At 35.9% G+C, this 26652-nt stretch overlaps 2 protein-coding genes across 2 annotated transcripts; one reads left to right on the plus strand and one right to left on the minus strand.

Moving 5' to 3' along the window:
• The first annotated feature begins 2119 nt into the window (after positions 1-2119).
• On the plus strand, positions 2120-7927 carry LOC125203202 (protein ANTI-SILENCING 1-like). Its single transcript, XM_048101513.2, has 12 exons — positions 2120-2503; positions 2674-2842; positions 2921-3016; positions 3725-3892; positions 3967-4775; positions 5139-5165; positions 6188-6283; positions 6952-7030; positions 7116-7206; positions 7350-7458; positions 7549-7665; positions 7748-7927. The coding sequence occupies exons 1-12, from the start codon at positions 2159-2161 to the stop codon at positions 7802-7804; spliced, it is 2163 nt and encodes a 720-aa protein (XP_047957470.2). The 5' UTR covers positions 2120-2158; the 3' UTR covers positions 7805-7927.
• A 16021-nt stretch (positions 7928-23948) lies between these two features.
• Positions 23949-25676, minus strand: LOC125202390 (deacetoxyvindoline 4-hydroxylase-like). Its single transcript, XM_048100781.2, has 3 exons — positions 25038-25676; positions 24542-24863; positions 23949-24347 (listed from the first exon to the last, which is right to left on the minus strand). The coding sequence occupies exons 1-3, from the start codon at positions 25520-25522 to the stop codon at positions 24081-24083; spliced, it is 1074 nt and encodes a 357-aa protein (XP_047956738.1). The 5' UTR covers positions 25523-25676; the 3' UTR covers positions 23949-24080.
• Positions 25677-26652: the final 976 nt, after the last annotated feature.

The following is a 26652-nucleotide window of genomic DNA, read 5'->3' on the forward strand; positions in this document are numbered from 1 at the left end:
TAAGAAAAAATAATGATGTTTGTGTTTTTTAGACGGAATGTAATAATTTGCAACACTAATTAAACTTTTTGTATGATATTTGTTAACTTAAAACATTTTGTACTTAATTGAAACATTGATGAAACATTTCGTATGTAAAATATAATTACCCTTCTAGTTTAATATATACACTCACCTTCTCTCTCCAATTAAATACATTGGCCACATTTTTGCCTCATACAAGCTTCTTCAATGATTTCAAGGTCTTATCAATGTATATGGAATATACTAGATACCTAGAATACGAAGATTTGAAGATGAATTGCCTTCTAATTCTCCAAGTTTTGAACAAGATATTGCACTATTCAGTTTCTCTTAATTGTAAAATTTTTATTTACAATCTGTTCTTTCGTTTTATTTTTTCAACTATAACTCTAAACCTGGTGAAATAATTCTCTTATCTCAATTTCATTTTACCTCATTATTAACATTACGAATGAAATTAGATTTATTTATTTATTTTTGTTTATAATTGCCACCACTTAAATTTAGAAATCTGCCAACCAATATTAAAAGAACAAAATACAAAATAAAATAACTGAAGACAAATGAATAAAATCAAATATTATTTTAGTTGAATACTTAATTATAAACAACTACACCATCAAAAAATAAAAAATAGTAGTACTCCGTAGTACTCCTTTCGTCCCACAATAAGAGTCACATTTTGTCTTTTCGATTCTTCCCACAATAATAGTCACATACGCTCAAATTTCGCATTGTTTTAAGGCCATTATTTGGCCTCTTTTGACCATTGAACATCACATTTTGATCCGATATGGGTTTTAAGAAATATAATAGAAATTGGATTGAAAAAATTAGTGGAATATAAGTCCTACTTTGATATATTCTCTCCGTCCTAAGATAATTATGATATTTCGTTTGTACACGAAATTTAAGAAATTGGTATTTTACAATTTAAAGTAGAGAGTAAAGTAAATGTAAGATAGATGAAGAGAAAGTAAAGTCTAAAAAGAAAAAAATTTTTATCAAAAAAAGAACTTAGCTAACTAAAGATCCATTATTTAAAAATAAGTACTACTAACAAGGAGTATTAATTAATTAAGTGAGATAAAAGAAAATAGTGATAAATAATGAGAAAGACTTAAAACTTTTACCCATCACTGCCATCGGGCATCGGTCACTTCACTCATATCATTTGACCCTGTAGAAATGACGAAGACGTAAAACTTGATTTATTTTATGGAAAGTGGAGAAAGTCACGCGAGGCAGAAGCGCGTGTAGGTGCGCTATTAAAACGTTCGCTCCATCCCTGCTTTTGCCTGCATGGCTACTCTCTGATGCTGGCTGGCCGTACAAATCCCGGCGCACAATAGGCGTAATGCCTCCGCGCATTCTAGCCTCCATTACCAATATTAGATCACTTGAGAGTATTTCAAATTCCCAAGCTAAACACCATCTTTTCCCCCTTAAATAGCACACGTTCTTCGGGATAAACAACCCACAATCCAACTCACGTTTTCGTTTTCTTACCACCTCTCCAACGTAATTCCTCTCCCAACTTCCACTATTTTTACGCGCATTATCTCCGTCTCCCTCTAAATTTGTTGCACCACCATGTCTCTGTTTCTTCTTCCTTTCTCGAGGGTTTCGTGCTGTGATTTCTGCATTCTACTGTGTGATTTTGTTTTGTTTTTTTTGAATGCTTTGGAAGATTGAAGACTGAAGAAAGGTGCAGGAATTTCTAATAGTACTAATTTTTCTTTTACCACACACACTTTCTGTGAACAATTCTGTACAAAATAACTTCCCCAGCTTCAATACAGTACTCGCTCATCACAAAACCTAGGTCGTGAACGAAATGTTACAATTCTCTCTTCTTTTACATGACTGAAAAGCAGAGAATCAAGCATTTCCACCATTTGAGACTAGAGTTTGAGTTGTTAATTTGGTTTTTCATTTCTCTACGTGGCTTTGCTGCTCTCTAATTAAGCTCACATGTAAATCTGAGTGGAATTTGTGGGGTTCTTTCCTATGGTATATGTTTCTATTGTGGTTTGCCATTGTGATGCAGATTCTTCGATTCTATCAATTGAGGTTGATTTATTTTCAGGTTATTGAAGATTTGAGTCCAAGCTTTTTAAGACACGTATGTGCTATGTCTCAGCCTATGGAACATGATGAAAAAACGCCGGAACGAGAGCATGTTGTTCCATTTTCTTGGGGGGTGAGAAGGGGGAGTATCAATCTGTATGAGTCTTTCACTCTGGAGGGTGTTGAATATTCACTTTATGATACTGTGTGTTTGCGGCGCGATGATCGGATCGACATTGGGAAGCTTATAAGGATATTGGAGATTGACAACCGTGAGAAGAAAGTAGAAGTTGTGTGGTTTTTTAAACCGAGGGACATAGCTAACTTTTTAGGAGATGTCAAGCCGCTTGAACGAGAGCTTTTCCTAGCTTGCGGTGAAGGCATAGGTCTTTCAAACGTTAATCCATTGGTAACTTGTTTTTACTTTGTTTTTTTAATTGTCTCTCTGATTTCATCATATACCAGAGTGGGTTTTTCTTTAACATTTTTACATGCTGGAACAAATTAGCCAATGCTCTTAGACATATACCTCTTTATGCATTGCTGGCATCATTCGTTGCTTTCCTGATGGTTACATAGGAAGCAATTATGGGGAAATGCGATATGGTTTGCTCATCGAAGGACCAAAGAAACCCTCAACCAACTGAAAAAGAATTGGGATCGGCTGATTTCCTTTTTTATCGGACTTTTGATGTCGGAAGGCGCAAAGTATTAGAGAACTTTCCTAGCTCAATTGCTGGAATCAAAGGTTTGTGAAATGATCCCTTGCAATAAGTTATTGCGCGTGTGTGTGGTCTGTATCTTAAATGACTAAATATCTATGCAGTTGATCATTTCTTTAACAGGAGGAGTTCTGAAACTTTAGGTGATGGTTCCGAGTGTAAAGAACCTCTGAAGGCCAAGAGTCCAAAATGTGACTTCGGTAAGCACTTGGTCCTCTGCCTACTTAGATGCAAAATAGGAATGTTAAATAATGCGTGCAATTTGTGAATGAAAAAGAAATAACGTTTCTTAGATAAACACATGCTGCTGGGCCTGACCTATGAAGCAATTAGAACTGCATTGCTCGTTAAACTACTGATGCCATGGTTGACTAGGTCACATGTACTATGCTGGTTAATAGTAAATTATGTTTACAGCATGTATGCACACACATATATATTGATATATATATACTATATATATATATACTTATGTCTTCATTAGTGTATGACAGATTTAGAGAAAAAACAGGTGCACCATGTCACATTATTTATATCCTGAGTTTTAACTCTGCCCTGCTTTTATAGGGAGTGGAGTAGTTGTCTGAGTAGATTTGGCTGAAAAATGTTACTTTAAATGGTACATCAGGTTATATTAATGCTCCACATACTTGAATTTATTAATAGAAAACAGTGAAGTAACAGTTTTATGTGGCTTTCAAGTTGTTTCCTTGCAAAGGAAGAGTATCTTAATCTGATATAATCTCATTCTCCAATGAATTGAAAACTTTATGTGCTAAAGCCAATTAGAAGACAGACCTCCATTCTATCATACCATGATAAAATTGTGCATACTATCAGGTTGCCTGTTCTTAACGAATTAATCAAGCACTTAAGAGAGGGTTTCAGATTATTTGTTATGCATGCAGGTCTTGATGCACCAGGTTGTACTTCTAGCACTAGCAGTAGGCAGATAAAAAATTCTATAACAGATAGGCCTCATGCTAGAGATAATATCAAGAGGTCTGTGCAGTTCCTCCCAGCAAGTCCATCTGATATAGGTCCTACGAAGAAAAGAAAACTTCTACCTTCTTCAGGTATCCTTTAGTTTATTGTTTTTGAGCAGACACCTACTCTGGGATGTTGATTCTAATTTGTGCTGTGTCTAAAGGTAATCGAAGTGATGATGCATTGTTTAATCCTCCAACCACTTCTGGAGAAGAGAAACACGTGAATCTAGAAGACACAGATCTCTCTGCCAGGAAAAGTAGTTATTTAGAAACAAGAGAGTTTACTGGGAAAGGACTTGTTAACAAACAACATGTAGGCACAGGTATCAGTCACAAGTTTTCGGAAGTCAGGAATCAAACCGATGATGCATTGCCTAATCCTCCAACCACGGCTTCAGGAGAAGAGAATCATGTTAAGCTTTCTTGCGTACAAAACACAGATCTCTCTGCCAAGAAAAGTAGTTATTTAGAAACAAGAGAGTTTACTGGGAAAGGACTTGTTAATAAGCAACATGTAGGCACAGATATCAGTCACAAGTTTTTGGAAGTCAGGAATCAAAACGATGACGCATTGCCTAATCCTCCAACCATGGCTTCAGGAGAAGAGAGACACGTGAAGCTTTCTTGCATAGAAAACACAGATCTCTCTGCCAGGAAGAGTAGTTATTTAGAAATAAGAGAGTTTACTGGGAAAGGACCAGTTAATGAGCAACATGTGGGCACAATAATCAGTCAAAAGTTCTCAGAAGTCAGGAATCGAACTGATGATGCATTGTCTAATCCTCCAACCACAGCTTCAGGGGAAGACAAAAAGGTTAAGTTTTCTTTCCGAAAAAAAACAGATCTCTCTGCAAGGAAGAGTAGTTACTCAAAAACAAGTGAGTTTACTGGGAAAGGAACTGTAAATAAGCAACAAGTAAGAATGGGTATCAGTAAAAAGTTCTCGGAAGTCACAAGAAAGCCTGGTATGGTGAGTCATTCTACCTTAGTTGCAGACATTATATATATATTCTTGCAAATTTTGTAATTTTAGTTAAACAAAGGCTTTAAGAATTGGCCTCGCTTGTTTTTTGGATATTTCCCTCTCATTTGTAGGGTATTCCTTATTTCAAAAGGAATTTAATTCTTAGTTATTCATTTAAAGACTTTAGAGGTAATTCATTATCAATTTTGGAATATGTGAATAATTGAGCTGTCTCTTACCAGAAATGATTCCTTGAAATAGCTTTCTATTTATCTATAGCTTAAATTTTGAAGAATTGTTTCATTGAGAAATTAAGATTGCGGATTCAATTGGTATGATCGGTTTCATATATGCATATGTTGATTGCAGGACGCCAGCAAATGGTTGAAGCTGGAGGTGAGTTTTTTCCTGATCTTCCTATAGGCTATAGTTCTTCTGGTTTGCGAGAGCATGACAGAAATATTACAATGTATATATAAAAAGTTGCAAGTGACAATGTTATTCTAAAGAATCTCTAGAACTCGTAGCATTTGAGTTGACAAGGGAATATCTTTATTGAAATGGTCGTGGCTCCTCTTGTATGGTTGAATAACTTTTTATCCTCTTTGCATCGTCTAAGTTGGAAGCTCAAATAGATATTTCTTAGAATGCATGTTGGTTTAGTTTCGGGCCAATGGGGATAATCTTTTATATGAAAATGATATTACTTTCCTTAGGTGAAATGTTTGAATACCATGTTTGTGACTGTTCTCTAAATGAATGTGCTTTTGGTGTCTACTACTTCCAGTCTGAGCATCATTTCCTTGCTGAAATATGTTTATGTTGAATAAAATTTGCAAAGAGAGATTGAATTGAGGGGAGACTAGTTAATATTTGAATGTACATTTTCTTGGGCCCAGGTAAAATGTTTGTGTGCGGACTGCGGAGTCTAAGTTGATACTTTCTCTATCAGTATTTTTTTGTTTCCTGTCTTAAAGAAACATACACATACAATATGTGATCATACGCTATATCCATTACCTTGTCTTCCTACCTCTCTTTCCTATGAAAGTTTGACACATCATTGCCAATGTTTTGAATTTGGTTTTTGCTAATTTACATCCTATGTTTTCATGTTGCAACCTAACTACTTGAGCTTATTTGTCATTTTACTTGTTCATAAATGTTTCTCGTGTCTTCTTTTAGTTGCCTCAAATTTCATGAAAGCAAGCTCGACTTGTGGAACTAACTCAAACTTCTATGATATCTACTTAACTTATGGAATTACCAATTATGTTTTGAAGATATACTCTTAATCTTTTGATGGTGGTTTATTCACGAGTATCACTTAATTCATGCAAAAAAGGATAACAAGAAAAAATCTTGCAGAAGAAGTACAATTATTTTATAGCCTTTATTTACTCTTTGTTATTTCCCAGGTTTGGGCAGAGGAAAGGTTAAATGAAGCAAATACCAAAGGGACGTTACTGGTATTAGAAAACCTTGACCCTTCATTTGCGGCTTCAGAAGTTGAGGTATTTCATTGATAGGTGTTGATTTTAACTATTTTTACCTTTTGGGTTTTTTTTTTTTTTGAAATTTTAGCTTTATTTTACTGCATATGGCGTAGATATATCATCATGGATGTAGTGCATGTCAGCGTACTCAACATATGGAAGAGCTTCCATCCCCTGCTATATATAATGTTTGTAAGCTGATGTCTTAAAGCACATGTACCAGTATGACAGTAAAACTTGTTCAGGCGTCTGCACATTGTCTAGATGAAGTTTTCATTTTCCCTAAAACCTTAGTACCGGTATCAATTATTTGAATGTCATTGTGTAAGTTAGAAAAGTTTAAAGCATTTCAAAATTTGTAACTAGGAAACAATATTAGGAAACAATATGACACTTGTGTGGATATGTAGAGTAACTAGTTGCAGCGCTAAATGTAAGTTTGTTTCTGTTAATAATTTATGTAGAGTAACTAGTTCAGCGCTAAATGTAAGTTTGTTTCTGTTAATAATTTATTTCTGCAGTTGATTGACTACTAGTTTGTCTTCTGGGGTCAATTTTAGTTGCAGTTGTTAGTTGATTGAGATATTTAATCTTCTGAGCAGTCATATATGTCGAATGCTTATAATGCGTCATTGTTAGAATCTGGATCTACAAGACTTCATAAACTACTTTTTTTCCTGTCTCAGGATATTGTTTGGCATGTTTTTAGAGAAAATGTTAAGGCAAAGATGGTACCATCCACTGCCTTTTCCAGCGTACGCTCTGGTATAGTATTGTGGCATCATTTCACGCAATTGTATTATACACCCTTGATTGATCCATTTGTGGCCCTAAATAATGGTTTTCATAGGACAAGTACTTGTAATTTTCAAAACAAAAGAAGCAGCAGATAAGGTCATGTCAGAATTGCTCAATGGTTGTCTTGTGCTTGGTGATGGAAGGTACGTTCATCTTTTAAGGCTTTAGCATATGGTTATTCAAGCTCCTCCCCATGCAACAAAGGGTCGAATCTGTATCTGGGATTTCTTTCTTCTGCTTGCAACTTAGATATATCGATAATAGCGTGCAGCTACTTTCTTTACAGGCCTATTGTTGGTCGAAGAAGATTCATCAGAAAAGTTGGTGCTGCTGACAGGTTTGTTGGCCATCTTAGCGTTGACAGAGGCAGAGCTTACAAGCAACGCAAAGAAACGGTAGTTTCTCCTACTTACCCTCTTGTTTTTTTCCCACTCTAGGTTTATGCTAATATTCAATGAAGTTACTTAAACAATTGTCCTCTACAGAGGGATGCAGTGGCGACGTCACACTTCTCCCAGGACAATACAGTCGAGTTTGAGATGGCTATTCTGTGGCGTGAACTTGAGGAAAAATCACGGAGGTGGTGGGCAGCGTTGCAAGAGGTACGCCAACGAAGCTTATTACTTGGAGTATTTCTTTGTTCCTGCATTCATATTGAAATCTGTATTTTGTTTTGGTTTGCAGCAACAAGGCAAAGAAATTGAACCTTTGATGAACAGGTTGAAGACCCAAAACATGTGAGTTGGTTCCAGATGAGCTATTTTGGTAGTCTAATGTAAATTTTTGAAGAGAGATCAAATTAAGGTAGGAGACATTGTATCACTCTAACATGCAAGTAGTAATAGTTACGGTATATAGAAGAGACTAGTTGCCTTGATTCTTGTCTGATTAACTTGCCAGCCTTAATCCACAGGCTTGGTCGTATTTTGAAATTAAATGTTGGTTAGTTACTCAACCAATTAATTTTGAACTCAATTCCACCATTTGAGGTGAGCTCAAACATTTATACTACATCGATAAAGCTAAAGCATAATTCAGTTAAAATTAAATATGTTTCTTTAAGACAAACGAAAGACGCTTCTCGTGAATATGGTATATTCATTGAACACGAATCTAAATACTTGACTTGACTATAGCATATAATAGTCAAAACGGCGTAAATTAAATTGAATTACAGCTACCAAAAATTGTTCATAAATACGTGAATCTCCTGAATAAGCAAACCTTGGATAATTAAACCGGTTGGATTTGTTTATTAGGACATGTGTTAGATGCGAAAATTTAAAAACTTATTTTTAATATAAATGTCACGTTGATATTACTTTAACTAATCTCATCATAGTGTAAAATATTACTCCATCCTCCTATAATAAATAGACAAAATTATGAATGACATGAGTCTAATTTTGATGGACAATCCGAAATGGTACAACTAGTCTAATTTTTGTGGATGGAGGGAGTATTTATTTTTAGGTTTACTAGATTGCCTTTTCAAATTTTATGAGTGAAAAAAGGTATTGGATAATGAATATTCTAAGTTTGAATTTAACGTAAATAGTTAGAGTAAAATCACTATTTGATGTGACATTTGCATTAAAATAAAATTAAGTTTATGGTAAATAGTTGGAGATAATCTAATTACTTAAGTACTTTGTTTTGAGTAGGGATGTCAATTGGGCTAACCCGTTCGGGTTCCGGCCAACCCACTCAGATTGCCGGGCTATTTGGGTGTGGGCTATTCGGGTTATGGATTTTTTGGGTTATAAATTTTCAACCCTAACCCTAAACCGCCGGGTTTTGGGCTAACCCATCAGGCTATTCGGGCCTAAAAGCTTTCGAAAATAATTTTTTGTATAAAATTTTCATCTATAAAATGATTTTAATTTTAGATACTTTTTTTTTCTTTTTATTAGAATCATATAATTAGAATCATATAAAATCTTCATATTTTCATAGTATTCTACAATAATACTTGGAAAGAAGCATTTCATCTCGATCAGCTACAACATAAATTATAGCTTGTATTCATGTCATTAATTAGGCATTGTTTGTAACTAATTCTTTGTGAAAATTAAAAATCACATCTTACATGAATCATTATTAAAATGATAATATATTAAGATTTTGATGAATTATTTCTTAATTTTGTCTTGATTGGCTTTGGTGGTGGTAAGACAGTGGTAGATGATGGGACGGTGGAATTAGGCCTGTCAAATTGGATACCCGCGGATACCCGATCTGAAATTTTCGGGTACCCGGATACCCGACTCGGGTATCCAGTCCCGAAAAATCGGATATCCAGTCCCAATTGTGATTTTGAATTTATTTTATTTTATTTTTAAAAATTAACTACAAACTTTTAGAATTTATTTAATATTATTTAATTCAAATTTAATACAAAGTTGAAGTACTAGTATTCAAGTAAAAATAACTACAAACTTTTAGAAATACAAAATTCTTATAGTATCTCGAATTTAAGAGAAAATAACTACAAATTTATAGAAATACAAAATTCTTGTAGTAGATCGAATTTAAAAGAAAATAACTAAAAACATTGAAAAATACAAAATTCATAAGTTATACATATTAACATCTTATATCCATCCACAATAAGTCAATAACCATCAAAATTCATAAGTTCAAACATTCATCCTTTATAAATACACAATTCAATAATTCATAAGAATCAAGATCTAACAATAATATCATCAAAAATTCAAAATATCACAAGTCAATGAAATTAAAATGTAATTAAAAAAATTAAATTACATATCTTATATGCTGACTATTAGGTATTAATTAAATTATAATTAAGAAATTAAATTATATTTAAATATAATAAAAATATAATTTATTAACTTTAGAAAATAAATCGGATAAATCGGGTAATTCGGGTATACCCGATCGGATATCGGGTAACCCGATACCCGATAATCCAAAATTCTCACTACCCGATCTTGATCCGATACCCGAAAAATCGGGTTTCGGGTATCCAATTATCCGACTTTTTCGGGTTTGGATATCGGGTATCCAATACCCGATATCCATTTTGACAGGCCTAGGTGGAATAATGAGTTGATGTGGAACTTGAAAGTTGATATTGTGGGATCGAGTGGAAAAATATAGAATGAAGATTGAATAAAGACTAATGATTATATGTAGAAAGATTGAGGATTCAAAAATAAAAAAAAAACCATAAAACTTAATAATTTTTAATTAAAAGTTGCAACCCATCGGGCCGACCCGCAACCCATTCGGGCCGACCCGTTTAACCCGTCAACCCATTCAGGCCAACCCGTTTAGCCCGTTTTGTATTCAGGTGATAAAATTACAATCCTAACTCGCTTATTTTACCGGGTTATTCGGACCGGTCCACGGGTTTTGGGTTGAATTGACATCCCTAGTTTTAAGTTTTAGTGTATCATCGAAAATGATTTAAGAAAAAATCTTTACTTGGTTTTACCATCCATAATCCATATGATACCAATTCAACACTTAATTTTTATATTGTTAAATTTATCAACATATTAAACAATATTAATAACTTAAGTTTTAAATTTATGCTTTTTATTCTAAAGAAATATTGAAAGAATAGAATATCGTTAACATTCTAACAATTAATACTCCGATATAAATAATCAATAGTTAGTGGTTGACTCAACTTATTTTAACACAATTACACAATTATACTCGCAAGTGTACGGAGCTAATGTAGCAAATAGTAAGCAAAGAGTATCGTATCCACAGAGACAATCAGTGTCAACCTAATTACCACGAACCAACCTCAACTACTATCTAGATGAATCGAAAAGTTTGGGTTTTCTAAATCTACTTAAAAGCAAGATAAAAACAATTAAAAACAACTAGAGAACTGAAAGCAAATAAGAAAACGAATGTAGATCAAGGATGAGAAGGGTAGAATCCTACAGGATCGATAACAACTATCCTACGCTCAACTAACTTCTTAACTATGCCAACAAAGGGTCTCAAGGGTTATTAAGCTATCACTAAGGTAAAACTATATCTTTTCTCAAAGCATATAATTTGTAGATTGCTACCTAGAACCGAAGTGTCCTTCCTAGAATTAAGATAACAACTCCTAAAAGCTCCTAAGATACTTAGCTTCATTCAAAGGCTCAAATCTGTCGATTATATTGGCAAAGACGTCAACTTCTCTTCTTTCAAATTAAACTACTCACTTCTCAGGTATTGTAGTAAAATCCACATGCATTTATAAGGTGATCAATCAAATAAATGTATAAGCACAAGAGAAGTCAAAATAACCACATGAGCCAAGGCATAGAAAAAGGAAATCAATTAAACATAAGAATCATTGTATCTCTCCCGTAGAACTCTATGAAGGATTTAGCTACTCATGTTCATCACAAAAGTCTAAGAAATATTCAAAAACATTGTTTGAACAAGAATAAAACTAAAAGTAGAAACTCCTAGAATTGGATTGGGCGGATTGGAGGTCTCGTCTTCAATCTTGCGATGAATACTCGTCCTCTGCTCGTTTTTCTCTTCTTCCTAGGTGAAAAAGTAGTATTTTTGGGTAGGAGGCGTGTAAGTTGTGTTTGGAGGCGTTTCCTAGGCATATATATACCTAGGGTTGACTTTGGGCCCAAAATAAACTGTCGAACGAAGCTGGCGGATCGCCAGGTTGGGTGTGCGTTGAAGCTGGCGAGTCGCCAGCTGCTTACGGCATTTTTTTCGTCTTTTGCTGGCGGGTCGCCAGGTTCGTTTGCATGCGAACTTGGCGGGTCGCCAGCTATGTCACTGCTCTGCGCAGTTTTGGTAAAACGGCCATAACTTCTTCTACCGAACTCCGATTGAGACGTTTAAGATATCCACACGAAGCTCTTTGGAAGATGAAGAGAATGGTATGCATTACCTGCGAATCGGACTTCAAAATCTCCAGATAAGCTGTCTCGAACATTGAGCAGCTGCACATCCACATATTTTGTACATTTTTCTACACATTCTTCACAAAATGGTCAAAATACCAACATAATAGAAGAGTAGCTATAACCATGTCTCAAAGTACACAATATATGATCAAAACCAAGTAAAACTACCCTCTAAAGTCATGTAAAATCCAAGTGAATCAACTCCCCCAAACTTAAACAATTGCAAGTCCTCGAGCAATAAAGAAAAATAACTAGAAGAAACTTGGATTCAAAAGAGTTTTAGACATCATCATCGTCTCAAAGAATACGGAATAAAGGAGCATATCACAATACAAATTCCATCAAGTTAAGCCGTCGAATGCACTTTTACTACTAACTCGTATATCACCTTGGATTCGTGCTTCACTCGGGATGTATATATGTGTGTATATTCACCTCACTCAAAAGTGTATAAGATATCAATTAACACTCAAATCAATCAAAAATGCATGGTTTACCATATGCTTGCTCAATGTCTAACCTCTCCTCTACTTCGTGTGACAATAAATCTAGAGTCCGAAAGGTCTTTTGTTTAGGTTATAATGTAGGCTCTTTGGTAAGGTAGAGTAATATTTGGCTAAAGTGACTAATTCCCAATAAGATGTGAAATTCTAAGACATTACACAATCCACTTTCAACTTCAACCATTCACCAAAACACTTCTCAACAATAACAAGACTTTGTCTAATTTCTTCCCAACTTCCAAAGACCTTAAATTATTCTCTATATACTATTTTTTTTCTTTTTATTTTTTTCTTTTTTTTCTTTCTCTTTCATTTTCTCTTTTTTTTTTCTAAGTATAACCAATTTCCAACTTGATAAGCTAAACACGACCAATTTCTTTCAACAACTAAACTCTCCAAATTCTTCTTTTCATAGCTCAACAATTCTAAAGTCTAGGATTCCCAACCCACTTGATTAGCTTGACAAAAAAAAGGCAATAGGCTCAAACTTGGCTATCAAGGGTATTATTATATAATAAGGTTAGTGTTTAGGTAAAAATGAGGCTAACAACGATGGCCTAACATCTTCCCCTATCTTTAAGGTCACTATGTAGACTCAAGAAGACAAGGAGCAAGTTCTAGAAACACATACACATTTGATGATAAATCACGCATGAAAGAATTAAAAGCTCAAGTCTCACTGGGCAAATAGCACGAATCAAGGCAAACAAGCAATTCGTTACTTATGCATCCTATTACTCAAACTCTCAAGTCAATGGTCAAGTGATAGCTCAAAGTGGAAGGTTCTTTTATCATAGACGACTAGTCTTCACCCAAATTACTACCAAAATTTTCAATTCAATTTCAAAACCCAACCAATCAAAGTAAGCATTCAAAGAGTTCTAACAAAATAATTCTATCCTAAAACAAAATAAAGCAACAAAAGCAATAAGATACGTACCTCGTTAGTGTCCCTATCCACCATATCATCCCCCCAAACTTATTCAAAGCTAAGCAAAGAATAAGTTTGAAAAGTTGGTGGAGAAGTGAGACATACATGGTAAGCAAGCAACAAAAAAACACACCAAAAACAAAATGAAACGATAAAATTAAGAGTTACCTACTAGGGGTTACCTCCCCTACAGTGCCTTTGGTTATCGTCGTTGGCTCGACGTCCTCCATGAGCTGCATCATGTCACGCCATAAATGGTGGTGTTGGATTTTCTATCAATCTTGGAAGCATATGATCTAGCCAAGCTCCATCACAAATTTTGGTTTCCACTTTCGGTGAATTTGCAACTTTTGTTTTCTTCTCTTTCACTTTAGAATTTGGTGCAGTCTCTTCTTTAGAAAGTGATCCACCACATGAATCAAACATCCACCGTGGCAATGAAAAATCCCCCAAAGTGGACTCAATTGCTTGTGTCTTTTCGACCTCTACAACATGCACAGCTTTGCACTCCATCTTCATAACAAGTTCCTCATCTTCACGACTCTTCATAGCATTATAGATAGACAAAATGTGTCGTTTGTTGCCCATACGAAGAGGGAGCTCTCCCTTTGCTATATCTATCAATGCTTTTCCCGTTGCTAGGAATGGGCGCCCTAGGATAAGCGACACATTCATGTCTTCCTCCAATCCAACACTACAAAATCGACGGGAGATATGAAGTCATGTACCTTCACCAGAACATCCTCAACAATTCCTTTAGGACAGGTGACTGATCTATCTGCCATCTGGAGTGTGATTGTAGTCGGCTTGAGAGTGCCGATCTTCATCTTTCTGAAAAATGATAATGGCATCAAATTTATGCTCGCTCCCAGATCACACAGTGCCTTTGTCTGTCTGTCATTTCCAATGACACATGAGATATTGAAACTCCCAGGATCTTTAAGCTTGGCAGGTAGCTTTTTTTGAATTATCGCACTACAGTTTTCAGATATGTTCACCGTCTCATAATCAATCCACTTCTTCTTCTTGGAGAGCACATCTTTTAGGAACTTTGCATACGTAGGCATCTCTTGCAGAGCTTCCACCAATGGTATATTAATGTGCACCTTCCTAAAAATATCGAGAAATTTGGAGAATTGCTCATCCAACTTCTTCTTCTTCACCGCAAATGGGAAGGGCACTCTAACTGTCGTAGGAATGGAGGGAGGGGGCAGCTTTTCTGGCATTGCGTCTTTCTTGGTCTGAATGTCCACCTTATTCTTTTCCTTGGAATTCTCTTCTGCTCTGACATCTTCCTCTGGAGTACTCTTCTTTTCCTCTACAGGCATGGAAGGTCCTTCGTAGCTTTTACCACCTCTCAAGTGTATGGCCTTGCAGTCTTTGGGATTGTTTATGGTCTGTGCTGGAAATTGCCCTGGCTGATGTTGGACACCTACAGCTTGAGAAATTTGACTAATCTGAGTATCAATGCTCTTCATATGCACATTCAAGCTTTGCACGTCGTTTTCAACCTTCCCCATCCTTTGACTAGTGTTCTCCATGTACTTGTCAGTTTTCTCCATGTACTTGGTAGTCTGATTCATGAATGTTGCCAAGATATCTTTAGTAGTAGGCTTTTTCTGCTGTTCTACCAACCCATTAGACACTGTGAATCCTGGCGGTGATTGCAGAGCATTGTTTGGATTCCCATATGAGAGATTGGGATGCACTTTGTTACCATAGTTGTTATAGTTACCACCACCTTGGTTGGGGCGATAGTTGTTGAAGTTCATGTTATTCCCTCATTGGTGCACATAGTTTACACCTTCAACTCCTCCTTGCAGTTCTGGTCCAGATTGTCTCATCTCTATGATCCCCAGTTGAGTGGTCAAAAGATCTAGCTGCTTTGACATTCTGTCTATCCTATCATCTTCTGTAGCAGAGGCCACCCTGTATGACTTGTTTCTTTCATTATTCCATCCTTCATCAGTGGAAGCTACTCTCTCAATCACTTGCATGGCATCATTCTCCCCTAGTTGAAGGAGTGCTCCTCCTGCGCTCCAATTCAGTTCACGCATTGCATCTGGAGTACACCCCCTGTAAAATGTTATGACTTGGTGTCCCGGACTTAGACCATGCTTGGGGAATCTTTTCAGCAGTGTCTTAAATCTAGCCCATGCTTCTCGGATTGTCTCATGAGGTTTCATCTGGAATTGAATTATCTCTGCTTGCCTCTTTAGAACTTCGCTGGGTGGGAAGTACTTCTCCAAAAATAAGTCTACCATGGCATCCCATGTTTTAACAGATCCTGACCCCATGCTGTCGTACCAGTCTCTAGCATCATCTCTCAAGGAAAATGGGAATAGCCTTAGTCTGATTTGTTCATCTCTCACCCCCTTAAGCTTCACCGTGTTACTGATTTGAATAAACTTAGTGAGATGCTTGTTGGGATCTTCATTGGCCTTCCCCGTAAAAGCATTAGCCTCAGCCATATTAAGCAATCCTGGCTTGAGCTCAAAATGATTGGCATCGATCCCATCGTTGCCAATTGGTGGATTTTCTACCTCTCTGTAAGCGTACATGTTTAGCAATGGCACTGTGGCTTGTTGTTCCTCCTTTTCTTTCAGTTGTTTCACCACATCTGCAAGTTGTAATTGGAGCTGTTGGACTACCGGATCTGGATGTGGTGCATTGTTCTCTTCGTTGTCCGCATGTAACAGCCCGCCCTCCTAGGGTACAATAAATGCGGCGACTGCTACCAAAACGGACCTAAAAGAAATTAACGTAGGCTAGGGTTTTAAAGAGTTTTGACCAAAGTATTTAAAGGGACTATTAGAGCAATAAATCAACATCTTAACCTAGAAACTTTAATAAGTAAAAGAAAGGTACCATAAATTACGATAAAAAATCTCAAGAGTTTGACATAGTTTCCAAGATAAACCACCGGAAGTCTAAAGCCTCTAAACCGAAAGGAAAAGTGCAAAGTATCCAAATAATACTAAAGTGTTTCAAGAAAATTCAGCGGAAAACGGCTAAGAGAAAGTGCAGCTATGTATGAAGACACAACTACGCTTGAAGTTCAAAACATCCATTTTAATTAGTTAACATGCTCAACACCTGCCACCGCTCGTCGTCGTTCAACCTGCACATAAGGAAAACACATGCAGGGCTGAGTATTTTGAAATACTCAGTGAACTCGTTGCCAAAACATTTTATAAGTTATGCCACCCTTACCATAGTGAACTCGAGGTTTTACAATTATCAAAATAAATATTCAACGAGTATCACAAAAATTATTTCCATAGACTGGCCAGTCAAACAATCTCCCATTTTCTCAACAATTCATCGATTACAATCTTTCCATAGTGCGACGAAAGTGTGGCCATACTATTCGCCCACGAGATCGGCCGACTAGCAAGGACGGCTCCCGATCCCACCGTGTACACAGCCTGGTAGGGTTTGCGGCCCGTACTCAGACCCGAATTCGTATAAACATATCCATAGCCCTATAGCCCAATGGAGCGTACTCACAAACTAGGCATCAGACGCACAATATCACAACAAAACAGACATAGGCATGGCATAACAGTTAAACCACCCTCATTTCTCCACATTTATAAATTTGCGCATAAAGGAGTTTAAGAGTAAAGCCCACCTCGACTGCTTAGATTTCAAGTATGTTCTTTCCCTTGTTATCTGGCTTCGCAACTGAAGTTTCACCTTTTAATCACATAGGCATGTATCACAAATCAGATTCAACACCAATTCCTAACTCATGCATGTCTCAACGGTTTTCCCTTTTCCCACCGATTTATCTTAGCATCATTAATCAATCAAGGTCATGTTCATTGCATAAGTTCCATTCGCATATCAACTCTAGATCTAACATCACATGTGTCACACAAGGGTATTTTGCCAACATACACACACCACACAACACACACACGCGACGCACACACATGCACACATATATTCCATATTCCCTTTATCCCACTTTCTCTCAAACAAGATGCATGAGAGTTCAAGAATACCGATTAATCGGTTAGAAAGAAGGGGGAACAGTTAGAAAGAAGGAGATTAATATAAGAATACCTTATGAGAAAAACGAACGGTAGAAATTAAGTATTAGACTCAGTTCTTCAAGATTCTTGGATCGAACTTCAATTCTTCTTCAAAACATGACAAAATATTGGAGAATAGAAGAAAAATTGGAGAGGGTGAGAGAAGAGAGGGAGACGTGTACTATGGGGGAGGGGGGCAAAAATTATGGGGCTAGGGTTTGGGGTTTCTCTTATTTATAGTGCTCAATAAGATCTTTAGGTAATTAAAATAGAATATTTGGTAAGATTTTATTCTCCACAATTAAATAAAACAAATATTGTGGAGTAAGGAAGAAGAAATACCAAAAATAAGTTCTAAGGCAAAATCATATGATTTTCGAAAATTTGGGGCTTTTAATTAGCCAATATTTTGATTTGAATATTTTTCAGAGTAGAATAAAATATCACGGAGCAAAATAGAAATTAAATAAGAATTCTCCCAACTAGGGATTGGAAATAGGCGTTTCTATGCCTTTTAAATAAGGCATGGATTTTTTTTTTGTATTAACTAAAATAAGATATGGCAAGATCTCTTGAGGTATGGAAAGATTTGGTAGAATATTTAAATTCTAGGTATGGAAGGAAATGAAATAAGAGATCAATTAAAATAAAATAAATTCTTCCTTCCCAAAGGTAGGTGATTTTTGAAAATCACTTTAATATTAATATGGTTCGATTTTTCCCATTAAGAAATAGGGAATAATTGGGTTTTGGATTTAATTTGGATAAATATCCAAAGAATTAAATTAAATCCGGAAAAATAGAATTCCTCCTTCAAAAAGTCAAGGGTTCGAAAATCTCAAGAATTAGGTGGCTAGTATTTATGGAAATTTTTCTCTAATATTCTCACTCACCCTTAAACAATTAATTCACCTCATAAATTAATAAATCACATGCCACATCACATAATCAACAAGTTTGACTTTTCAAACTTCCAATGCAAATCCTAGACTCGACTCGGTCATAGCAACTCATGCAATAAATGCATTCATAAATTAATTCACGTCTCCCACGTCATCAATAATAAATTTTTGGGCTCTAAAATTAGGGTATGAAAATCCGGGATGTTACACCGCCATTGTTATTTCAACTGGAGTAGACGGTTCTCTCTTAAGAGGCGAAAGTGATCGCCCTTGGTTGAGCCTTCTCTGAGCGTTCCTCCTTCGGTTGGATGCTTCGATCTCAGGATCAAATAACTCTAATGGTTGTCCTTTAGAGCGAGTGAGCGTACAACCTGAAAAGAAAAACACAAAAGTGAGAATAACTCAAAAAAGAAAAGAAAAAAAAATAAAGCAAGTAAAATCTAGATTAGTAATCTTAATTTTTATCACGATATTAGGCTATAGTAACACAAAATTGTCCCCGACAACGGCGCCAAAAACTTGACTCAACTTATTTTAACACAATTATACCCGCAAGTGTACGGGGCTAATGTAGCAAATAGTAAGCAAAGAGTATCGTATCTACAAAGACAATCAGTGTCAACCTAATTACCACGAACCAACCTCAACTACTATCTAGATGAATCGAAAAGTTTGGGTTTTCTAAATCTACTTAAAAGCAAGATAAAAAAAAATTAAAAACAACTAGAGAACTGAAAGCAAATAAGAAAACGAATGTAGATCAAGGATGAGAAGGGTAGAATCCTACAGGATCGATAACAACTATCCTACGCTCAACTAACTTCTTAACTATGCCAACAAAGGGTCTCAAGGGTTATTAAGCTATCACTAAGGTAAAACTATATCTTTTCTCAAAGCATATAATTTGTAGATTGCTACCTAGAACCGAAGTGTCCTTCCTAGAATTAAGATAACAACTCCTAAAAGCTCCTAAGATACTTAGCTTCATTCAAAGGCTCAAATCTGTCGATTATATTGGCAAAGACGTCAACTTCTCTTCTTTCAAATTAAACTACTCACTTCTCAGGTATTGTAGTAAAATCCACATGCATTTATAAGGTGATCAATCAAATAAATGTATAAGCACAAGAGAAGTCAAAATAACCACATGAGCCAAGGCATATAAAAAGGAAATCAATTAAACATAAGAATCATTGTATCTCCCCCGTAGAACTCTACGAAGGATTTAGCTACTCATGTTCATCACAAAAGTCAAAGAAATATTTAAAGAAATATTCAAAAACATTGTTTGAACAAGAATAAAACTAAAAGTCGAAACTCCTAGAATTGGATTGGGCGGATTGGAGGTCTCGTCTTCAATCTTGCGATGAATACTCGTCCTCTGCTCATTCTTCTCTTCTTCCTAGGTGAAAAGGTAGTATTTTTGGGGTAGGAGGCGTGTAAGTTGTGTTTGGAGGCGTTTCCTAGGCATATATATACCTAGGGTTGACTTTGGGCCCAAAATAAACTGTCGAACGAAGCTGGCGGGTCGCCAGGTTGGGTGTGCGTTGAAGCTGGCGAGTCGCCAGCTGCTTACGACATTTTTTTCGTCCCTGGCGGGTCGCCAGGTTCGTTTGCATGCGAACCTGGCGGGTCGCCAGCTATGTCACTGCTCTGCGCAATCTTGGTAAAACGGCCATAACTTCTTCTACCGAACTCCGATTGAGACGTTTAAGATATCCACGTGAAGTTCTTTCGAAGATGAAGAGAATGGTATGCATTACATGTGAATCGAACTTCAAAATCTCCAAATAAGCTGTCTCGAACATTGAGCAGCTGCACATCCACATATTTTGTACATTTTTGTACACATTCTTCACAAAATGGTCAAAATACCAACATAATAGAGGAGTAGCTATAACCATGTCTCAAAATACACAATATATGATCAAAACCAAGTAAAACTACCCTCTAAAGTCATGTAAAATCCAAGTGAATAAGTGGTGCTCTTTTTAGTTACTTCCTACTACCATTTTTGTAATGTTTGGACATCTCTACATTCTTTCCCCATAATTCAACAGTTTGGACATTTCACATTGATCCATATTATAAATTTGAATGGAATGGAGACTTATTTTTGTATGTGAAACTTGGAGAATGAATAAGTCTTCTTAGAATGAGCAGAAGGGGTTATTAACATATTTTTTTCTAGAAATCCTTATATTCAATGAATTGATTTTACAAGTGATGGCAAAAAGAGCATCAAAATACATGATGAAGAGAGAAGCTCAAATGGTGTCGACGGCAACGCGCTTGTACAAGTGAAGCGCTAGTCTTGGCATGGGCAGTGTTTCGACCGGATTCTCCTCCAACTTGATCTCCTCCGGCCTCATTGCAGTTGGATCAAATTATCATTTTCTAAACTTATTATCGACCAAAATCCTACACAAACTTGACCCCTTTTGGTACTCCAATTTTTAGTTATCATCGATACCTAGAAGACTAATCTCTCTTATGAAATTAAAAGATCATGAGATGATGAACCATCACACAAATCATACTACAGAAATGAAATTATTGACGGTATAAATATCTTAATAACGAGTTTTGTTTGTAATAAAAATAAAGTACCGATTATTAAAGGAGCATTTAGTCAACTATCAACCTCGTCCACAAAAGTACACGCATTATTAATTAAATTCGCGCCACATACAAATCAAAATGAGGTATTGGCTTTTGTTTATCATAAATCATTATGTACTTGAGTGAAAAGGAATTTAGTCGAGAATGTATGACCACATTTGGAATAGTGTATATTGGGTTGGTTCAATTCATTACATAACTCATTATAAGATTTGGAAAAAAAGAATATTGTGGGTAGGGACTAAAGTAGATTGTGGTATATATGTGTTTGTATAAAAAAGGAGTATTATGGTTTTTATAGAATCGACGCAAATTTGTTGATTTGTCCATCCATATCAATTAAATTTGATTAAAAATTAATATAAAATAAATAGAGTACTAGAACTAAATAATGCAGGGGTGGGGCAGCGTCACCTCTACCTTTTGTTTTTGTAAGTTTTAATAAAAACAAATACTCATGTAAGATCTACTTTCGAACGAAATCATTTAAAAATCATAACTTTGATAATGGAAAAAGATATGATGCATGAACTTGAAGGCCACCCAAAATGGCTTTATATAGTTGTGATTCCAACTAATTCTAATAATTAAATACAGTGTAAACACGTGGGAAATGATATTTACAAGTTACAACAACTATTCAATCTGCTATTATATAGTTTAGTTTCACAATTAAATAAACAAAATATGATAAAAATACAAGCCATTTTTAGTCATATAACTTTATAATACTCTCTTTGTCTCCCAAAGATTATGTACTTTTGGTTCGGCATAAGTTTTAATGCAAGATTGAGAAAATAAGAGAGAGGTAGAGAGAAAGTAATTAATGTATTGTTAATGGAGAATGAGTTAAACCTCATTAGAGTGAAAATAGTTTCCAAAATTGGGAAATGCATATTCTTATGGGAAGGACTAAAGGGAAAAAGTGCATATTTTTGTGGGACGGATGAAGTATAACAGGGCAAATTACTCCTTCCATCCCCGATTAATTGTCACTCTTTGACTGAACACGAGTTTTAAGAAATGTAAAGAAAAGTTGGTTGAAAAAGTTAGTGTGAGACCTACTTTTTTATATTGGTTTGATAATAAAATGTGAGTGAATTGAGTTAGTGAAATGTGAGATCTACTTACTATTAATGGTAAAAGTGAAGTGTGACAATTATTAAAAGAGTACCGAAATGAAAAAGAGTGATAATTAATCGGGGACGGAGGGAGTATTACTTACGTCGTTTCTGTGTACTTGGGAGTATTCTTAACGTGGACATGATCGAGTGGACTTTTGCATGGTTTGTAGCTGGAGGATGTCAAGATGAGTTTGATCACAAATCAAACAAGCCAATGTGAATTAATGCATGTGGATCTCGAGGAGTATGTATAAGTACTATTGAGATATTTGTAATTTTGCAAGCTCGTCCACATCTTCAAAAGGCATAAATCATGTAGTACTAATGATTCACCTGTCAACTCGACTCTTTATACTTTGTCCGTTTCATTATAGGTGATAAATTTCTTTTGAATGCGATATTAAAAATAATATGGAGTAATATTTGTTACTTCCTGTATCGTCAACGAAAAATAGTCTTATTTGCGAATGAAACAAGTTTTAATGCATATTGGTAACGTTAAACAGATAAAAAGAAATAGTATGTAAAGTAAAAGAAAAAAAAAAACAAAATCGGTGAAAAAATTTTCATAAATACAAATAACTCTAATTTTGGTGGACATACCAATATAAAAAATTAGACAATTTTCATAGACGGGTAGTGATTTTCCCATGAATTTTAAAATTAACAAATAATATCACGAATTTTATCCCTAGTTTATTATTTTCCACCAATAAAAAATATCATTGGAAGATGAGCTATTTTGGTAGTCTAATGTAAATTGGAAGAGAGATCAAATTAAGGTAGGAGACATCGTATCACTCTCTCTTTGGTATATAGAACATTTGCTAAACGAGAAACTAATTGTCTTGATATTTGTCTGTCAATTCTCTTTGGTATATACTCCTAGAATTACTTTAGCTAAATGATAGACTAGTTGTCTTGATTCATGACAGTCAATTCGACAGCCTAAATTCACAGGTTTGGTCGTATTTTGAATTTCCAGTAATTACATGCTGGTTAGTTGCTCAACCTTTTAATTTTGATTTCAATTCCACCATTTGAGGCGAGCTGAAAAGGTTATACTACATCGATTATATTAAAAGAAACTTATACTTTTCAGTTTCATAAAAATATGTTCACCTTTCCTTTTCATTTGTCTCATAAAAATATAAACATTTTTATTTATAAAAAGTTATCCCAATTTATTATCCCTATATATCAAATTATTTACAAATTATACAACTATTTAAAGTCACACTATCTACTAACATTATTTTAACTACACTTAAATTTGTTGAAGATTTATCCATCCATCTCAATTAAATTTAATTAAAAATTAATATAAATAAATAGGGAGTACTACTAGTAGTAAATACTACTACCTCTGTCCCTGAAAATTTGATATTACATTTTACTATTTCGGTCCGTCCCTGAAAATTTGATACACTTCACTTTTACCATTTTTGGTAGTGGACCCCGTATTCCACTAACTCATTTCTACTCACATTTTATTATAAAACTAATACTTTAAAAGTAGGACCCACATCCCACCAACTTTTTCAACTCACTTTCCATTACATTTCTTAAAACCCGTGTCGGATCAAAGTGTAGCAAATTTTGGGGGACGGAGGTAGTAATAGATACTCCACAATGCAGGGGTGCGGCCAAGTCACATCTTCCTTTTGTTTTTTGTAAGTTTTATTGTAAACAAGATCTACTTCCGATTGAAATTGGCGCTATCAAAAAAGTTTTTACTTAATGATCTTTTCAAATTCATTTTTTAAAACTCTTCTAGGTTTAATGTTATGCTCTCTATCTCTCATTACTAGTTATCCAAACGCATAGTTTAGGTAATATTCAAAGTTCAAATATTCATGAAAGGAAAACATTTTATTCGATAAAGACTAGAAAAGAAATAAGCACACAAATAGTAGTACATGGTGAAAATGAATATGATTGAGCTGATCATCTCAGTATGCAATGCTCTTCAAATCATTCACTGATTATGGCTTATTGAGCTTGAAATACCACAGTAAAGGAGTCTTCTCTATTCCTTTCGCATATCGACACGCAACGATCTCTTCTCCCTTGGCTTCTCTATAAATGGGTGGATTATTTTCCGACAGGAGCTCCTTGATCGGCCCATAAAGCCGGGGGCTCCCGCTTCCTGCGAGATGCATCCTGAACACGAACGCCACCGAGATTCTGGGGCCTGAATTCTTGGCCACTACTCTGTGGTAGGCACTCTTAAACCTAGCATTTGTGATCAACTGCAACAAACACCAACCCATTAACTCACTAATAAGGTGGGTCCTACTATTTACTGCTAACAGTACTACTTTAATTACTTTCTCTCTTACATATTTTACCAATTTCACATTAAAACTTGCATCGTTCTCAAAATATATGTTTTTAAGGGACAGATGAAGAAACAGATGGAGAATAACATAACCAACTTGCTTACCTCCATCATATCTCCGGAGACCACGACAAGAGATCCGGGAGAAGGGGGCACATCAACCCACTGATCCTTGTGTAGGACCTGTAGGCCCCCGATTTCGTCCTGCAACAGAAAAGTCAGAAATCCACTGTCTGTGTGACTCCCGAAGCCTAATGTCTTGTCGGGCTCAGGACAAGCCGGATAATAATTGCAAGCAAGAAACTCTCCCTTGGCACACCCCATGTCTAACATGTGACTCTTCTTCAATCCAAGAGCCTCAGACAACAACTCAAACACACCGATTCCCACATTCTTAGCTTGCTCCGAGAATTCCATCATCGGATCTCTACACATACAATCATCCAGTTACAAAATCCAACCCATTAAACAAATATCAGTTCATTGATTCATTAATATTAGCTGACATCACAAAACATATCAGCTCATGACTCAATATCACTGGGTGCTGTGATATTAAAAGTCAACAACAACTGATATGTTTTGTGATGACAACTTATACCTGAAAATTTGAGGAAGCTCCTGCGGTGTGGGAGGGTCGGGAGCCATGATCAAGTAGAGACTGTCTCTCCAATTAGCAACAGCATTTGTATAGAGATCGAAGTTGCTGTTGTAGACCACCTTCTTCACGTAATCCCGTGAGTAGTACTGCTTCTTCGTCTCCGTGTCCTGCTCGTGGAACCCCTTCACTGCCTCCATCGCTTTGCTCATCAATCTTTTCGCGATGCCATGATTTACGATCTTGAAAACTCCCCATTCTTCACAGGCGGCTCTAACTTGATCGATGATTTCACCGTGGTTATTGCTTAACGATCCCAAGTCAATTACTGGAACGCTTAGATCGCAGATAATCTTGTCTTCCTGTATGTATTCTTCGTGCACTAAAATGCGAGGAATCTCTGTGATCCCGGCGTCCACAAGCCCCTTCACGCCGCTCTTCGTGGCATCGAATGCTTCTACTTCCCTGCTTCGGTTGTATTGCGACATGCTTGCTGTCTGCACCCACAAACTGATTACTCCTACTATTTTTTTTTGAATTTATTTTTGGAATGTCACAGATATAAGCCAAAAATCTTAACTGGCGTAACGAATTATGACTCTTTAGTAGTAGTATTTTCTACACACGCTTTGATAATGAAAAAAGATATGATGCATGAACTTGAAGGCCTCCAAAAATTGCTTTATATAGTTGTGATTCCAACTAATTTCAATAATTAAATACAGTGTAAACACGTGGGAAATGATATTTACAAGTTACAACGACTATTCAATATGCTAGATTATAGTTTAGTTTCACAATTAAATTAACAAAATATGAAAAAAATATAGACCACTTTTAGTCATATTACCTTAAGATAAGATGAGTTATTATAATACTCCCTCCATCTGCGAAAAGGAATCCCGTTTTGCCATATTAATCCGTCCGCGAATATAAGTCCCGGTTCACTTTTACCATAAATGGTAATAGGGTCTCAACTTCCACTAAATCATTCCACTCATATTTCATTTAAAACTAATAGTGTCCACTATAGTTGGCCGGGCCAAGCCACAAAACGTGGCTAAACCATAAAATCGTGGCCGGGCCACCAACGCCCATGTTTTACACTATAGTGGACATGCCAAATCCACCAAATAATTTATTTTTTTCATTTTGTGTATATTTTAATTAAAAATGGGTATATTTATAGAATTTGTGTAGGAATGAGGTAAAAAAATGTGTATACTTATAGAATTAAAAAAAAAAATCAGATAATAGAGAGAGCCGCGGCCCGTGGCCGCTGCAATAGGAGAGCCACGGCTCCCGCCCAAGAGCCGCGGCCGGGCCACGATCGTGGCGCTCCCATGCCCCCCCCCCCCCGTCACTATAGGGAGCCGCAGCTCGCAGCTCTGGCGTGGCCCGGCCGCGGCTCCCCTATAGTGGATGCTCTAATACTCCATCTATCCCAAGTTACTTGAGTCGTATTCCTTTTTTAGGTTGTCCCAAGTTACTTGAGTCATTTATCTTTTTAGCTAAAAATAAAACATCTAATCACACCTACTTTATTCTTTCTTTTATTTTACTCTTTCTTCTTTCTTTTACTTTATTCACTCCTCTACTTTATTTAACTCACTAAACA

This window comes from Salvia hispanica, chromosome 2 (genome assembly GCF_029641045.1).
Source record: "Salvia hispanica isolate PSC_SH4W2 chromosome 2, Shi_PSC_v1, whole genome shotgun sequence".
NCBI classification, from domain to species: Eukaryota; Viridiplantae; Streptophyta; class Magnoliopsida; order Lamiales; family Lamiaceae; genus Salvia; species Salvia hispanica.